This window comes from Gambusia affinis, linkage group LG20, assembly GCF_019740435.1.
Source record: "Gambusia affinis linkage group LG20, SWU_Gaff_1.0, whole genome shotgun sequence".
Taxonomy (NCBI): Eukaryota; Metazoa; Chordata; class Actinopteri; order Cyprinodontiformes; family Poeciliidae; genus Gambusia; species Gambusia affinis.
The window spans coordinates 7,329,274-7,347,478 of NC_057887.1; the positions used below are offsets into that span (position 1 = coordinate 7,329,274).

General features: G+C 40.1%; 2 protein-coding genes across 5 annotated transcripts in view; one reads left to right on the top strand and one right to left on the bottom strand.

Annotated features, from left to right (window-relative positions):
* Positions 1-1,251: 1,251 nt before the first annotated feature.
* a1cf (apobec1 complementation factor) lies at positions 1,252-14,069 on the bottom strand. 4 transcript variants are annotated; one of them, XM_044101931.1, is made up of 13 exons: positions 13,944-14,069; positions 10,127-10,277; positions 9,917-10,051; positions 9,682-9,812; positions 9,011-9,249; positions 8,420-8,584; positions 7,727-7,824; positions 7,069-7,206; positions 5,825-5,969; positions 5,107-5,339; positions 4,734-4,870; positions 3,654-3,808; positions 1,252-3,468 (listed from the first exon to the last, which is right to left on the bottom strand). In XM_044101931.1, exons 2-13 carry the CDS (start codon positions 10,226-10,228, stop codon positions 3,314-3,316), a joined length of 1,833 nt encoding a protein of 610 aa, XP_043957866.1. In that variant the 5' UTR covers positions 10,229-10,277; positions 13,944-14,069; the 3' UTR covers positions 1,252-3,313. The 4 variants fall into 4 exon arrangements, with proteins under 4 accessions (XP_043957866.1, XP_043957868.1, XP_043957867.1 ...); XM_044101933.1 differs by having other exon boundaries at positions 5,107-5,315; positions 13,944-14,016; XM_044101932.1 differs by lacking the exon at positions 13,944-14,069 and adding an exon at positions 13,866-13,911.
* Positions 5,825-18,205, top strand: part of prkg1b (protein kinase cGMP-dependent 1b) — a 62,272-nt gene continuing 49,891 nt past the window's right edge. The window contains exon 1 of the mRNA XM_044101924.1: positions 5,825-5,945. The gene's annotated coding sequence lies outside the window, so the exon portion shown is untranslated. The remainder of the gene's footprint in view (positions 5,946-18,205) is intronic.

The window sequence follows — 18,205 nt, forward strand, 5'->3', positions numbered from 1 at the left end:
TTCGGAACTGTCCATGTCCGTCGTGCTGCGAAAAGACATATTGCCAAAGAAATTGAAAATATTTAGGTCAGCTACCAGAAGTCTTCTGGTGAGTGGACATCATAGCAAACGGGTTCAAGGTCAGAACGTGCAATGCTCAGAGACAAACAACCCTAGAGCTCCAGCTCAGCCTCCAAAGGCAGCAGTTATCAATGATATTAAATGCTAAGTTAATTACAGGAAAACTTGAAAGAAATAAAAACTGATGAGCTATAGATTGTTAGAAGAGTTTAAATGAAGTCTTCTCTATCAGAAGAATATGATAGCAAGATGTTTACAGAGGATCTAATCAACTGTCTAACATGACACGCCTGTTATTACTCCCAACTTTCTACTTGATTTAGTAGTAGAAATTTCTTTTTTCTGTTCTGTCAGAGGATTTCTGAGTTGATGAGCTGATTCATCAAAAAAAAAAAGTTTTTGCTCTGTTTTCTGCTCTGATTAATGTATTAGAATGAAGACGTCTAGGGTTTGAAATCTTTCCTTATAACCTCTGAGGTTATAAGGCTTTTAATTTCCAGTTCAAATTCAAAAATAGTTTATTAATCGCAAAGGGAAGTTAAATTTCGCTAAATCAAATCAGTAGTTCATAGACTTATAATGTATATACACATCACTATAAGTTTTGAGTTTGAGGCATTAATTTGTAAAACCTTGAAATTTTTTGGGATAGTCGTTAGCTAAAATACAAATATTTTCTTGATGCTAAATGAATCTTGTTCTGGAAAATCTGCTTGCTTTTTGAATCTGTGATGGATTTTTTTTTTCAACGGACAAATTTTAAAACGGGATCATGAGATCCACTATTATGGGAGATCTGATACCTGCTAGTGAATGTAATTGTCTATAAGGGAAATGATTTGGCTTATTGTATTGTAAAGTCCTGACCTGAAATTGATAGAGATGCAGTGGTGAGACTTACACAGTTGTGAAGAAATTTTAAAGAACTGAAAATAATAAATAAATGAAAAAAAAAATGGACCAAAACTCCCCAATTTAACAGAAACACGAAATCACCTAATTAAAAAGTAAGAAAAATATTTCAATAAAACTTGTGTCTGTCTGGGAACAACAACAGCTGTGATGCCTCCGACGAAGAAAGACGTAAAGTCGTAACGTTTGGTACATCTGGAGAAACAAATGCCTAACAAGCAAAAACATCTGTAGACTGTAAAAACAAACAAACAAAAAACCAAGCAGAAACAATAAGGGTATATGTTAATTCTTTATTTCATCCATCCAGATTAGAAGTAATAAAAGATAATATTTCACAACGGTTTCTTAGAATGCCCACAATTTTCTTCTCTCGTCACAGATCGGGTTCTGATTCAGCGTCGCATGGTTTTTTTTCTTCCCAAGTCAATTACGGCAGCAAAGACAAGTTAAAAATACCTCTGTACAAATACGTCTGGATAGTTCATCTGATTCCACGTACAAAAATAAGTTCTAAGTGCTTCGCACACTTTAATACTGTCTCTGCTTCGGCATGTTCACAGCTCGGACGCCAACTCGTGTCATCTGATCCGAGATCTCCGCAAAACCTTCAGTCGAGTAGAAGAAGTAAAAGTTAAAACTGCTACTATCAGCAGCTGCTTTTACCCAAAAGAAAAAAAACAAAAACAAAACAAAACAAAAAAAAAAAAAAACAAGATACCCTGGAGCATTGTTGAGATCCGACACCATATCATCCATTTTTTTTTTTTTTACTTTTAAACTATCATGAAAACGCTGTGGATGTGAATGAAAGCCAACTCCTGGATTTTAGGGATCCAGAGGGGGAGGTGAGTTTTAACTAATGCAGCAGATTAACGGAAGGAAAAGAAAACGCCCAGCGTGAAAATACGAACGCTGAAAAAAAAAGAAGAAAGAAAATCAGAAATGAAACAACAAATTTAATCCGAATAAGATGCCTGATTGTTTTTACGCTTGGCGGAAACAAACCTGCTGAACAGAAGACCACACAAATGAAAGGTCTGCTTTTAAAAAGCTCCAACAAACTTGTACAAAGCAGGGCAGATTTATTTAGTGTAGATTGTTTTTATAAATACAAGTGTTAATTGTTGATAATTGTTAATTATTAATTGTTAATTATTGTTAATAGTTACTTGTACAATTGTTAATCGCAGAGACAAGCGGCCGAAATGGGTTTTCTCCGTAGGGCGTCTTAGCTCAAAGCTCCTCCCTTTGCACAGGAGGTTGCCATGGATATGCCGGGCCTGTAACCACGGCAACACCTACAGTGACAGATATCGTTTACATCCTGTGGGTGCTTGGTTGTGTTGGACGGAGTCAAAAAAAGCTACGCAACAAAATAAACATAGTATATATATATATATATATATATATATATATATATATATATATATATATATATATATATATATATATATATATATATATATATATATATATATATGAAATTAGCAGATTCAAATTTTAGTTAAATCAGAATTTCTGGAAAAGTTTCTGCCCTGCAAAGCACCTCCAATGAGATATAGTCATCATCATCATCATCATCATCATCATCATGATCGGTACAGCAGGTGGAGCTTCATAACTCTAATGTCTTGGTTTGAGAGCTTTTTTAAAAAGCTGAACAGAAAAAAGATGACTTCAATTTAAAATCAGGACTTCGCTGTGAGTTTTACAGAAATGAAAAATAAGAGTAAGGACCGCTAATTACAGATGTTAAAAAGAAGAGTTTAGTACCTATTTAATTTATTTTATTTGGCTTAAACTTATAGAACTGAATCCGATTTAAAGGTCTGAAGAAAAAGCTAAAGTTAACAACCCAAAAGCCATTGCAACCACCAGTAGAAGACACTCAGAAAGTACAATGTCTTAGTTAGAGATAAGCCACACCTAACCAGAAAACGCGAATCAGCCAATCAGAGGCAGTTTTCAGTGTCACAAACCAAACTGTGGATGAGCAGATAATTTGGATTAAACGAGGAGCAGAAACAGGTGACAGACAAAAAGTTTGCTTTGAGGCGACTGACGGGTCTGATCAGGTTTTCAGCAGCAGCTGGCGATCTGGGATGAGACTGAACCGGTTTTCAGCTAAAGGAAGTTTAAATCTCCCTGTCTGATAGCAACAGAATGCCGCATTCACACCAGTTCGCTTTTGGTTTTAGGAAAGACGCAATCAGATTTGGCTTCTTGTCAGGTTCACAGTGTTTGGCGTTTCCAAACTGAATCGACCTGTGCGGGTGAGCGAAGCAGCGTGGCGCAAACGAAACTCCACGGTTTAACTCTGTGCCCGGAAACGGCAGCTTTAGAAAACGCCGTATCCGTCAGTGTGGCGAGCCGCCACGGCGAACGCGGGGTAGCCCTCGTAGGTGGCGTAGGCGGTTAGGTCCTGACCCAGAGAAACGGCCTGCTTCAGCTGGGAGGCCACGCCCGATGACCCCAGGCTCGCCAGAGCGTAGCCTGCAGGGAGACACGAAAGAAAAGACACCTTATTATCATCAAGCCCTGCTGGTTCACATGTGGTCCTTTTTTGTAACCACCTGTGTGATCTGGTTCTGGTTACACGGTGAGAGTCAAGTGGGTTCTGTCCCTGCTTTAGCGAGAAGTGAGAAGTTAGTCGGACTTGGGTACGGACCTTCACATACCTGGGAAGGCTACCGGGGCCACGGCAGCTGCAGTAGCACAGCCGCCGTCAGCAGCGCCCTCTGTCTGCAGGCCGAGCGTCTGCAGGGTGTGTTCAGCCGCGTGGACCTTCGCTTCTTCCACAGAGGCACACAGTTTTGCTGGGGTGAAGGGGTGCCTGCAGAGAGGAGCACAAACACAGATGAACCCAAAGTGGACAAAACACACCTACTATTTAAGTTTAAATTATAAGTAGAATTCTGCTCAGCGTCCACTTTTTAGCTTTCTGCTTAGCACTTCAAAAAAAAAAAAAAAAAGAAAAAAAAACAGTTTTTAGAATGAGTTTTCATTCTAAAAACAATTACAGACAAATTTTATCTAATTTTCTAGTTCCATGGTAAATGATAAATGGTAAGAGAGGGGTTCAAAAACCTCTCTTACAATATTTCATCCATCCATCCATTTTCTTTACACCCTAATGGGGTCGGGAGGGTTGCTGGTGCCTATCCCCAGCTGCGTCCCGGGCAAGAGGTGGGGTTCACCCTGGACAGGTCACCAGTCTGTCGCAGGGCAACACAAAGACATACAAGACAAACAACCATTCACACACACACTCACACCTAGGGAGAATTTAGAGAAACCAATTAACCTGACAGTCATGTTTTTGGACTGTGGGAGGAAGCCGGAGAACCCGGAGAGAACCCACCATGCACATGGAGAACATGCAAACTCCATGCAGAAAGATCCCCGGCCGGGAATCGAACCCAGGACCTTCTTGCTGCAAGGCAACAGCTCTACCAACTGCGCTACTGTGCAGCCCCTCACAATATTTCATTTGGTTTGAAATGAAATATGTTGAACCTGTCCACTTCCTACCATTAGATCCATTTCATCTCCAGTTATCAATCAACACCATTGCACTGCCTTTACTCAGGTGGCAAAAAAAAAAAATCATAAAAATTTCATGCCTTACAAAGAAGTAGAAAAACAGTCTCTTTAGCTTATACTTCGTCCACTGGCTAAACGGTTTCCCCAGTTGATGCTTTGCTGCCCTGTAGATTCATTAAAAGGAGCAGCAGTCTGGGTTGCTGCTCTATACTCACACGTTGGGGTACTGTGTGGCCAGAGCTGGGATGGTGATCTTGTAGAGAAACAGCTGCCGCTGGTCCGGACTGATGGCCGAGTGGAGCTGATAGACGGGCTGACCCCAGTTGTTCTTCTGACACAGCTCTTCCAGGACCTGACGGGAGCACAGACAGGTGGAGGTGTTCACCTTGGGGGAAGAACTTCCAAGTTCCACATTAGTCATAGTTTCTCCACATCGCAGTTTGGAGGATAAATGATGCTCTTTTGAGAACCAAGAGCCAAAGGCTTTCGGTTGAGGAGTCATGTAGACATTAGAAACGTTTCTCTCCGTTCTCAAATTCCTGAAAAATGTCAGGAAAAAGTCGGAATATGTTGAATGCGTCCCATTACCTGAGTCGGTGGTTTGATGCCGGTGCCCTTGAGGCTCATGGCAGCTGGGTTCATCGGTGTCAGCTCCATCCCCGGCAGCAGGTCATACAGCTTTTCCTCGGCCTGCTTGTCCCCCTTCAGCCCGTAGGAGGCGCTACTTCCACCCCCTCGTCCCATGGCTGCGTAGGCCAAGTAGCCCCGCCCACCCAGCCCTCGTACCCCCGCCGCCCCTACAGGTACAGTCATGTAAATTTCTACAGGAGATCGGAGAGGCAGTAAATCAATCAAATCACCGGAAATCAGCAAGAAAGAAGAATCACACAATTAATAAATCACAACAAATACTAATAACAAAGATAACAGCTACGTGATTTCTTATTTTTCTGGTGAATTTTATTTTATTTTTTTTAACCAAACTTCAGCTGATTCAGAGGATCTCACATGATTCCTACCGTAAAATACTCTGATTTTTAAACCACATTCATTACATCGACATGATTCAGGAAGATCCACCCCTCTGCGTCACACCTGCCACAGGTGCAACTCAAAGCAAATAAAGAGAAGTCGCTGTTAAATCCAATTTATCTGCAACAGCAGCAGAGTTGCGATTGGACGGTCTGTGTCGAGGGGAGGAGCTTCAGCATTAGATTAAGCAGATTCTGCTATCAAATCAAGATCTGATAGCAGCTCTGCCTCCATTATGTTCTCCAATTCATGTGAACAGAGAGAGCGTCCTCACCTCTGACCGACGGCGTCCTGATCAGACCTCTACCTCCCGCGTGAGCTTTGGCTGCTGGGAAACGGAACTGACCCGGAATGGCGGCGTAGGCCTGGGGGGCATAAAACACGGGAGCACCAAGGTACGCCGTAGTGGGATCGTACACCTGGGAGAAACGGAAGCAGAAGAGGAAGTTTGCCTTTTATTTTAAGATGTCTATAGTTGAAGCTAACTTGTATTACTTTGGATTTTGTTATACTTGGCTTACTTTATATCTTTGGGTTCTTTGCAACAATTTATAACACTGGCTGCACCCAGAAACAAAATCTTTGTTGCTTTTTGTCTCTCTGCTTGTGGTGCCCCTGATAAATCCCTCCACTGCTCTGGAAAATTCAGGTAAACAAAAGTATAGCTAAAACTTGTTTTCCTGTTCTAAATGTTTTAGTTCCTGCTCCTGTTCCTGGGTTTGGTGCTACCATCACTGGTCCACACTGGCCACTGGATGAAGTCGTTTGACGTCCTATGATTTATTTATATTTTGTCAATCTTGACAACACTGCGGAACAGTAATACAGAGAGTTTCTGGGAACTCAGAGTTTAGCTCATTATCAGCTCCTTATCTCCTGTTTATCTGTGAATGAGGTTCAGGTTCAACTCGGTCTACTTTATGGCTTTCATGTTCACGATGTTCCCACTCAACTTTCTAATGAAGGAATTTTCATAAGCTAGATAACGAACAAACCATCCCCCCCAGCCTTTAATTTTATTTTTTTTAAAACTGAATTGTTGTGTTATAATTATTTCACTACTTATTGAAATTTTTCTGTAGATAACAATTTGTTCCTCTAAATCTTTTGTTGTGTCCACCTTTGATTTGTTCTATGATTTCTGTACAAGTCTAGATTTATTCCATGATGCATTAACGGTCCGGACAGAGATGTTCTGCAACTGTGTCATATAGATGCATTAAAATCTGATAAAGCTATGACGACAATAGAAAATATCATAATACACTGCACTACAGTTGCAGCAGTTATGTCAGCAGTTATGTGCTACAAGGTAAATTCCTGTTGTAATTTGGGATAATGATGCTTACACTCCAAGCTTGTACTCATTTCGTCATAAATACATTTACTGTAGGTTCAGTTCAAGGCTCCTCTGTGCTCAAATTCCTTCCTGAATATGCCTAATGTATAAGAATGCCTGTTTGGATATTACAAATCCTTTTTAGTATTCAGGTTAGAGCTTAGAGTTCCCAGTCCCACCTGTCCCAAAGTGTAGGCCGTGTAGTCGGTCTGCAGAACCGAGCCTCCTCTTCCTCCGGTTCCTCTGGTGTACCGGACATAGCTGTCCTTATCCACCGGCTTGGCCAGAGTCACCTCGATGGGCGAGCCATCCACCACCTGCAGGCGGAGAGAGGAGAGAGGAGTTTACCTCTCGATGATCATTCTGTGTGCATCGCCTAAAAACAAAATCAATCTCAGTTGTATTTTTGGAATGCTGTACTTTATTGCGATTATTGCTGGTGAAATTATTTTTCCTCGTCAGCTCATTGCCATCAAGATTCCTACTGTTTTATGCAGATGTTTTGATGGTAGCTATGGAGACGACGTGCTGTATGTTCTATGAGGAAACAGTCTGGGTGCTTGTTTCTTCATGCCCTGGTCATCATTGTTTTCTTTTACCAAACGGTGAGAAATTTGTCCGCCACCAAAAATGGAATTTTAAAGCAATAATATTGTTTAGAATTAATAGTTTTGAATTTTTAACAAGTTCTTCTTCTTCTCCTCCTATTATTTTTCTTGTGCGGGGTTTTGTGTGTTCGCTTCCTAGCATTTATTTTGCAGAACGTATTCCTTTTCCCTAAGAAGTTTTGGAATATACATGCAAACAGCAGAGAAATGGGGGCAGGGCAGAGCTGACCTTCCCGTTGAGCGCGTTCATGGCGTTGATGGCGTCCTCTCGCTGACTGAAATGTACGAAGGCGTAGTCTCTGATCTTCTTCACTCGCTCCACTGCACCTGCAACGCAACGACGCCTTTAATGGCTTCTCATTTTGACACTTTTCACTTACCTGGAGCTCCACCCATTTCACATAATGTATTCATAATGCAAAGAAACCCACATACTGCAAAAAAAAAAAATATATATATATATATGATCATATGTGTTTATGGTAATAATGGCTAATAGCCTTAATTAATTGCTTATTTTCTAAATACAAAACATGTTAATGCTTTCAGAAAATTTTAAGGTTTTTATTTGAAATTTTAAATATATTTTTTGGTTGATCTTTACATTTTTTTACTAGACTTCGAAAGTTTATTTTTGCTCTCTTCTATTAAAACATATTTGTTTCTGAATGATCCAATCAAATTTTAATATATTTTTTTACCAGGCAGAATATGTTTTGTTTGGAGTTTCCAGCTTTTTGTCAACTTTTGGATTGAATAAATTAAAAATTAAAAAAATTGCTTTTAGGAATTTTGTTTTTCGGTAAAGTTTTGCAGACTATCCTGACTGTGTGTTAGTAGCTTGAAACAAACAGATAAGAATTTAAGAGGATCTTGTCCGCTGCATTTAAGCACAATCTGAAAGCAGAGAGTCCGGTCATACCTGGTTTCAGGCTGTTAAACTCCCTCTCGATGGTTTCTTCAGGGGTCTGCAACATCAGGTTCCTCACATACAGAATCTTTACGGTTGCCATGGTATCCTCATCAACCTCCACCTCAGGCTCCGCCCAGTCCACCGCAATGGGATGACCCCACAACTGGATCCGACCTGAAGATTTGATAATGTGTGTAGTTTAGGTTACGTTGAGAGCTGGATGTGGATCAAGATTGTCATAATGGACGTCGTTTTGATTTTACAGAAAAACACTGGAAACTAATTTTCTGCTGCTAAAACCCCATCTTCAATATGTGCTGTCTTATCATGAGAACCCATCAGCAGTAAAATTGGCTTTGATTTGCTGACATTTGGACAGCTGAAGACTTTGACTGTTTTTATGATGTTCTCTTGATGATATTAAGGTTTGTTACCAGCTATGCAAGGTGCATGTGTTCACTTCCCCGGTGTGAAATCAGCCTGCATATTTTCAGCATCTCGAAATTGAACGCACACCGATGGATTTGAAACATCTCTAGTAATTTTGAGACAAAATTGGCCCAAGGAACTGCATGGATCTCCAGAGTTTGCGGTCTCTACCTGGCAGGAGTTTGCGTCTGGCCATGGCAGCTGCCCGGTGGCTCTCGTACTCAACAAAGGCGAAGCCTCGGTTCTTGGATTTGTCTGCAGCGCTGGGGTACACGATGACGTCCACAACGCCGTCTGTGACCTTTCGCATCTCCACTAGGATCTCGTCGTGCTTCTTGGTTTTAGGAATGCCCCCGACAAACAGACGGCAGTTGTCCACGCTGGCACAGACGCCGAGCAGGCGACCGTTCCTGGGAGACGGAGAGAAAAACATTGTAGGAATGTCGATTTAAACCAGTATTCTGATCTACACAGCTGACACCTCTCTGTACTTGGGAAAACAAAGCAGCAGTCTATAGAAGAAGGTGGTTATGGTCTTGGACTGTTAATGAAACTGTAAATTTTTGTCCCAGTGTTGGTGAAACCGTTTTATGATCAACTGAGGAACTAATGGTGATGTGAATTGGTCTGGTCACATAAAATGTGAAGTGTTTGGTCAATTGATAGTATAGTTACTCTGGTTGGTGACATGTAAATTGATAATATTCAGGGTTAGATGGATGGTTGGCTCAGTTTTTAGGGTTAGGGTTATGTGCTAGCAGTAAGGTAGTTTTAAATGAATATGGGTGTTTTAAAATGGATAATTGCAAAGGCTGTCATTGGAGGTGAAGAACCGCTCTGACCTGATCTCGTAGTTGTTAAGCTGCTTCATAGCTGTCCTGGCTTCCTGTTTGTTGGTGAAGGTGACAAAGGCGTAACCTCTATTGTTCCCATTGAAGTCCATCATCATCCTCACCTCGTAGATCTTACCAAACTGTTGACAGGGGCAGAGAATGCCAGAACATTGAAAAAAAAAGCAAAAAAAAGCAAAACTGACATCAAGGGACATATTCCTCAAATTATTCCATAATGCCTCACCTTCTCACACAATGGAACCAGTTCATCCTCAAACAGATCTCTTGGGAGTTTCCCCACAAAGATCTCACTACCTCTCTCAGGCGGTGGTCCGTCCCAGTCAGGTGGTGGGCCACCGTACCGCCGCTGACCGTTCTCCTGAAGAACAGAACCCCAAAATGAGGAGCAGCAGCATGGGGAGAACTCCCCTCGGCGCTCAGGTTCCCTCCTTACCTGTCTCAGCTGGTATCCTGTCCGTTGGGTGAGCGCCCGAAGAGCGGCCTCTTTCTGCGTCCCCGCCAGCCCGTCCCCACTTCCCTTCTGATTGGATTCCATTGGGTGTGATTAACAGCAGTTTGTGAATCAGGGAAATTAGGGGTGCTCACTGCAGTAACAGACATAAAGCAGGTTTCATTTTTGATGTCCCCCCCCCCAACAACGATGACTTTATTAAAAGTGGACATTTATGTAAAAGTAATGAATAGAGGTAACTGGAACTGGTCAAGGAGGCTGTCAACAGGTCAACAGCAGCTTTGGAGGAGACTAGATACTTCACAGGATCACAATGGCCGCTGTAAGAAACGGCGGCGGCAGCATCATGCTGTGGGATTAGTTTTCATCCGATGAACATGAGGTAGTTGTCAAGTTGAATCAATTCCCAAACCAAATAAAGTTTTGACAAAACTTTCAGGTGTCTGCTAGAAAGGTGAAAGCTTAATTTTTTTTAGTCCCAGAATATATTCAAATTAGGAACAGAACGATTTGATATGAGGGGGAAAATGTATGTTTTGAAATGGCGGAGCCAAAGTCCAGTCCTAAATGTGACTTTTTAAAAAATAGCGAGCAATTTGTGCCCACAATGTGACATATTGATTCCTATCAAAGACGACTGAATGCTGAAATTGAATAAATCGCTAGATCCACAGTTTGTTCCCTCTTTTTTTTTTTGTTCTTTGTCTCAGTCATATTTGGTGGAACCGCCTGCAGCCCTCTGTTGAATCAACTCGTGTCCCTGCTGAGACATCATGTACTCATAGATCTGCACCTCCTCGCCTTGTTTTTCCCAATCTGAGCGGCAGATATGAGCGGCGGGGAGGTCAAGGTCTGCCGGCTGATCATTAACAGAGACCGTGGACAGCCTGACAGTCCGTCTCACCGTCCCGCAGGGCGGAAACCTGCCATAGCCGATATCAGGTCGAGCTTTCGCTGAATTTATTCAGCAAATAGTGACCCAAACAAGACGGAACGCCCCCCATCGTAAAAACCCTCGGCTCGTATAACCAGAACCAAAACACTCCAGGTCACATTATGAAGACCTGGGATGTTGTGTTGTAATAAATTTAAAAAAAGCATAATGTTTGTGTGAGGTTTTTTTTTTTTTTCATTTATTTTTGTATTAGTACATCTTGAGGAACTTTTAAATCAGTCAACATGGGTCGGTCACTATCTAATGTAAAAATGGTCAAATGTGTTCCAGACTTTAAAGAAATTCTTCTATCCTTATCAGAAAACCAATTGGAATGATTTCATGAAATGAAACAGATGGAATAGAATAGAGAAGAGAGATCAAATGACTGCATTTATATTCCGAATGTGTCCAGTAAGCTCCAAGAAAAAACTTTATGCTTTTGCTCCCGAATGCCAAATGAATCTGTTCATGCTTTCCGGCAGTTTAGCTCAAGGAAAACTTCTGCAGGTATTCTTCAAAATTTATGCCGGCCAAAATTGAATATTTTTTTTCTCAAACATTCAAACATCAGCTGCCCTTGCTGGTAGGACTCCAAACAGTTTGGCTAAACTGAGGAACCAGATTGTCTTCAAACTGCTGACTCCATTTACAAGAACAAGGACGAACAAAAAGCTTTCCGTCTGAATCCGATAAATCAATCAGAAGGCTCTCCGCATGTCAGAAATCCAGTTTGGAATCCTAGACCGACACTGTCCCAACATGGCCGCCATTAGTGATGAACTCTCAGAAGACATAGTGGCTTTTTAGCTCAAACTAATTTTTTCAACATTTATCAATAAGCGTCTTCTGGATAAACTGACTAAAAGGCAAAACTAATAAAAATAATTAGGGCTCATTTCACGTCTTCATTCAGTTTTACGTAATCAGATATTGGAGCACAGATCATGTCTGTTTTTTGATCAATCACTCTATCAGCCAATCAGCTTCAACTTTTGCCCTTCCGACAGCAGCCGTGATGATCCTCCTTTATTGGCTCGTCAGACAATTAAAGCTGCAGAAACTAACACAAAACTAGATTTCTGGTTTCGGCAGAAAGGAGATTGCTGCTCCTTTATTTCCATATGGAACGACTTCCTCATTGGAAACAGTTGCAGCTCTACGTCTGAGTTCATTTTCCTCATCTGTGAAATCAAAGCCTCTGTCGTCCTGCGGATACATCATGATGGTTATGAATATTTATGGTTCAGGATCCATCTCCTCCATTAAGAAACACATCTATCATATGACACGTAATATATACTCCAATACTCAGGCAAAAGAACACCCTGTTCAAGTTGCAATGAGGCATAGTGACTGTTGAAGAACACAATACCGAAGTATCTAAAGAGACTTTTTTTTTTAAGTCTAGAATGTTTTCATTCTTGAATCCAATTTAATTTTGAATTAGCAAAGGAAGCTCACGTTTACTCACACTAAAATGTATAAATTAAATAAAATTCTGACAGAAAATAATCTCATTTTATTTAAAGAGGAAATGCTAATCTCATCACCTGTAATTATTTGCTGTGTTTGAATTCTGATTGTTTGTAATCTGAACACTTTCTATAAGAATGTTTTTGATAAATCAAACTAACAGGAAAACTGAGACGTGCTGATTAAATCCCTCCTGGTTTTCTAAAAAAGTCAAAAATACTCAAGGGCCTGCGTATAAAACTTTATGAGGAGAAATGGAGGAGCAGTTTATTCTGCGGCCAGCAGATGGCAGTGATTGTCCGAAAAAGTTGATTTAATCAGTATTAAATTAACTTGAACATATTTGGCGCTGAAATAGATTTAGATTTTAGTAATACACTAATAAGGACAGCAACTGAACCACTTGAAAATAATTTCCTTAAGGTAAAGATGTACATGAAGAAATACAAAAAAACAAAAAGTAATTTACTAATATTTGAAAAGTGTTATGATAGACGATTTTAAAAATAATAATGTTTTTTTTTACATTTAAAAAATACGATTTTTTTTTTCAAAACAATCTGACAAAATGTCACAGTTTAAATTTGTATTTTAATTGAGATATTTTTTCTTCCTATGAAATATCCTGAGATATCTCCTGCTGTGAGTCAGAGCCTCATAAATGAACTGGCTGATTAACTGCACATGCTCAGTGACGATGTGCCTCTGTGTGGGAAAAGGATTTAAGTAATACATAACATTCCAGCAAGAAAAATGATTGAATCAAAAGTTTAATCAATCTGATGTTAAAATTACATCACATTAATCATCTGAATTATCTCATTTATAATGTAGGACAATAGTTTAGGAGCTGCAGCAGATCCTGCTGCTGACTGATGATCCGACTGAGTTTAATCAGGACTTTCAGGATCCAATAAAAAAATGTTCTTTTCACAAAATATTTTAGGTAAATTAAATGAGATTCAATGTTAAGTGTTAACACAACTTCTCTCTGGAATCTCACAGAGACTATTTGGAAGAAAAGCTTTATGTAAATTACAGAAAAAAAAATGAACATGGTAACAGGATTCATCTTTTGTTGGCTTTGTCTGGTTTACCTCTGATTGAACTACTAACCAGAGCTCCCAGTTTTACACCCCAGTAAGGACATTTAACTGGTCTGTAAACGTCAACAGAAACACTTTCACTGGCAGAAGGAGCTCCAGCAGCTGCTGGACGGCGCTCGCTTGCCGCAAACTAGGCCTGTTTGCTCAGTTTGCAGCCTTCAGCTTGAACACACAGAAGAGAAAAGAGAGGGCGAGCGACACTTACTTCACATCCGCTCTCTCTCTCTCCCAAGTTTGATGCTTTCGGACCAATTTTTTGGAGTAAAAAATCTTAAAAACTCACCTGAGCAATTTCAGAGATCACCTCCCTCCGATCAGAGCTGTGTCATTCTGAGTGTGAGTGTGTGGTCAGAGCCCCCTGCGTGAGATTGCACGCATGTGTGCGTGTGTGTGTGTATGTGTGTGATCACATCATATCAAACTCCAAAGGTTCACTGTCCTGGTGTTAGCTTTACAAGCTGCAAGTTGTTAATGTTTAACCTGCTGCTATCTGTGGACACACTAAGGCAGTCCTGTGTGTGTGGGTGTGTGTGCGTGTGTGTGTGTGTGAGCATCAAGAGGCCTTTGACCGACAGGATCTGGATCAGAGGGCTCTCCAGCAGCTTACAGATGTTGTGAGGATTGTTGCTAGGGGTCAGAAAATCTTTCTGATCAAAAGTATTGATAATACTATTGATATTGCTTTCATAATGGAGTCGACCTTTGGTATTATATTATATCAGAATAAGACAAAGTGGGACAAATATGTTACATTTAAGCATGTTTTGGCTCTATCACTTCTTTTTTGTATCTTAATTCATTTTGATAATTTACTCGGCTCATATTGTTATTTGTGATCAGATAAAGGTGTAAAATGAAGAAATGAGCAGCAGAAAAAGAAAAGAATGGAATGAAACAATTGAAGAGTCAGTCAGTGTTGTTGTGGACATAATGTCTTTTTTTTCCTCCACATTTGAACAGATGTTAGACTATAATCACCAATGCTCCCAACAAACTCAATAAATATTTTCATCCTGGCTAGTATTTCAAAGTATTTTTATGTTAAGATCTTGTTCTTACTGTACAATATATAAGTCTTTGTTTTTTGTTTTTTTTTGTCATATATTTTTAATACTATATCTTTTTGTAAACTGACATGCCTGCTGTTATTCTGAAATTCCCCACTATGAGACAATAAAGAATATTTCTATTCTATTCTACTCTACTCAAAACTTCTCCTCGCGCTCAGACTTAGTCTCTGCTCGCTTTTGGAAACAACTTTTGGCACAGTCGCCTGGCAACCTCTCAGCCAATAGAAAGAAGGTGCTGTACTGGGTGCGTTTGATTCCTTCCAGCGTAGTTGGTTTGGGTGAACAATGTCCAGCCTAAGATCAGTAGCAATGACTTTTAAGCTAATTTAGTTTTTCCTGATTGTTTCAGATCAGCCCCTGCCCCCTCCCTCCAAATACACGCTAAAACTGTAAATTATTAGTTTAATTAAATTTCTGATAAACACAGGATTTTGGGAGTGGAAAAACAAGTTCAGTTTGAAACAGTTTCGTTCCAGAGGAAACGAGCATCATATTCATTTGAGAAACAATAACAATAGAAAAGATTCTTCCAGTTTTTGTCTCCTGGTTGTAACGACAGTAAGCCTCCAGCAGAGGGAGCACACTGATCACAAAGTCTTCCGGTCAATGATTTGTCTCCAGCAGACTAGATATAGTTTGATCATCCCTCAGTCCGTGATGCCTCTATTCTGATCAGAACATTATGAAATATGATCCCTGGCAGCGAAAAATAACAAAAATAATCAAAAACAATAATGTTCTGTGTGAGATCATGGAATATTTCCCCATCGTGTAAACGTCTGTTCTCGGACGAATTCGCTGTCATTTCCTCAAATATCTCTGCAGCAGCTGCAGGAACATGCTGGCAGTTTGAACACAGCAGGACAAACACCGACGCCAACACAGAAGGTTTATATAAATAGAGAGAACCGGACCAGGCTCACAGTTCTGGTCTAAACTGGAGACATTCTGTCCAACACGTTTATTTTACCCGCTAAGGCTGTTAAGAGCAGATTTACGGGATGAATCAGACTTTAAACGTAAACCGGGCTCTGTTTTTTTTTTATTTATTTATTATACCTCCTGTTTTTATTTCACATGAGAAAAAAAAACTGTCAAATTGAAACACTTTAAAGCAGATATATTTAAAACTTTTGCTAAAGTCTCATAAGTTTGAAAAATTGTATTGTTCCTTGGTTTTATCATTTTTAAATTTGGACATGAACGCATCTCTTGAAAGCTTTCATCTCATCTGTTTTCCCTGAACTTTCTTAGAGCAGTTTACAGTAATATCCATTCTTTCTGGCCACGGCTTATTCCTGCAAAATAAATAAATAAATACTTTTTTTTGGGTTGGTTTAAGATGAACATTTAGGTAGTTTTTTTTCTCCATCTGTGCATAGAAAACTTTGACTGAAGCAGCGCAGGCGAGGAGTAGCAGCTGGAGGACAGGTGATGAAGATGAAGACGACAGGTGACGAAAAGGAGCGGAGGCAGCCCAACTTTCCTCCTCCTCCTCCTCCTCCTCCTCCTTCTCTCTCTCTCTCTCTCTCTCTCTCTCTCTCTCGAGTGCGCATGTGTGAGCGTTTGCTGCATGTGGGGAGTGGACGGAGAACGAGTGCGAGGTTTTCTAAAGGTTTAAACTTCACTTTTCACGGTGGTGTTTCTTTTGTCTTGCACTTTAATATATTCTGTTTTCACTGGTGTTTAATAAATTTTTTTTCCGGCAGCACCAAGCTTTTTAGCTTGGTGAGATGGCCGGGAAAAGTTACAGTGCTGCAGGCTTTAAGAGCCTTTCACGTCGACATGGTATTAAAATACCAGTTGGCGTGGACTTTTCGGTAGAGGAGTGTGGTTTGGCTGTTGGGGAAATTGTTGGGTGCGAAAGTGTGAAGGCAGCGTCCAGGATGAACAATGCAGTGGTTCTGTTTTTGGACTCGATTGAGAAGGTGAACTGCGTAGTTGAGAGGGGAATTGTTTTGAGAAGTACGCAAACTACTGTTTTTCCTTTAATGAACCCTGCTAAGAAGATCATTTTGTCTAATTTGCCACCTTTCATCAGCGATGATGTGTTACTGAAAGAATTGTCACGTCACGGTCAGGTCGTGTCGACAATGAAAATGCTTCCGTCAGGTTGCAAATCATCAAAGTTGAAACACGTTGTGTCTTTTAGAAGACAAGTATTTATGATTCTTAAAAATGATATTGAAGAACTGAGCATAGTGATGAAATTTAAAGTTGATGGGTTTGATTACACAATTTTTGCGACAACGGAAACTATGAGGTGTTTTGGATGCCACCAGGAGGGCCATTCAGTTCGTAATTGCCCTGAAAATATTCAAAAAGAGACTGTTCAGGTTAGCGAAAATCCAGAACCAGGGACATCAGCGGATACTGTCAATGGAGCTACAGTGGGGGCAGCTGAGGAGGGAGCCTCGGTGGCTGCTGCTAGGGAAGGAGCTCTAGAAACTAATGTTGAGGAAGGAGCAGGAGAAAAAAAACAGTCCGATGTTTCAGAATGTAACATTGACGATGTTAATGCTTCTGGTGAAGGGGGGAGTCAAATGACAACACAAGAAGGATTACATGATGAAATGGATGTTGATGACTTAGTTCAGAATGGAGAAAATTTGATCAGGGATGATGAAAGTGTTTTTAAAGTACCAAAGACTAAAAGAAAATGTAAAGAATCTAAAGGGATAAAACCTAAAAAGACTCAGTTAAAAGAAAAGGGTGAGAAAGAAAGTGATTCAGAGGCTTTATCTGATTCTGATAGTGATAGAGAATCTTCTGATTCCTCTATTCCTGATGGTCAGAGTACTAATGGTTACAGTCTGGAACAGATAAGAAGATTTTTGGAAGTAACAAAAGGAAAAAGAGATGTAGTCGTGAGCGATTTTTTCCAAATAGAAAATTGTTTGTAGACTCAGTTAAATGGTTAATGAGACAAAGGACATCTGATGGGTTAAGGGACACTGAAGTATACAGACTTCGAAAACTGGTGCAAAAAGTCAGAGCTCGAATTAAGTGAGTTACATGAAAGTTAAAAAACAGCAAATGGAACGCTGTACTTTCTTTTTTCTTTGGATCTTTTTTTGTGTCATTATGAGCTGTTTTAAAATCTCATCTTTAAACTTAAATGGTGCAAGAGATGGTAAAAAAAGGGCTGTTTTTTTTGAACTATTAAAATCTAAAGGTATTGATATAGCCTTTGCTCAAGAAACTCACAGTGATGTTGACAATGAGGTTGATTGGAAGAAAGAATGGGATGGAAATCTTGTTTTGAGTCATAAACGTCACTAAGTGCAGGAGTTGCTATTCTTTTCTCAAGAAATTTTCTTCCAGTTTCTATAGAAATTGAAAATGTTATATCTGGAAGATTGTTAAAGGTTACTGTTAAGTATGAAAATATAACATTTATTTTACTGAATGTATATGCTCCTGTGAATTCAGGTGAACGTTGTGTTTTCTTAGAAAAGTTAGCAGATACACTATC

Coding starts and splice junctions, on each gene's coding strand:
- a1cf (XM_044101931.1), bottom strand. CDS start 10,228: ATGGAATCCAATCAGAAGGGAAGTGGGGACGGGCTGGCGGGGACGCAG. Junction 9,250..9,681: donor CTTAACAACTACGAGATCAG/GTCAGAGCGGTT, acceptor TCCGTCTCCCAG/GAACGGTCGCCTGCTCGGCG. Junction 3,809..4,733: donor GCCACACAGTACCCCAACGT/GTGAGTATAGAG, acceptor TCCTCTCTGCAG/GCACCCCTTCACCCCAGCAA.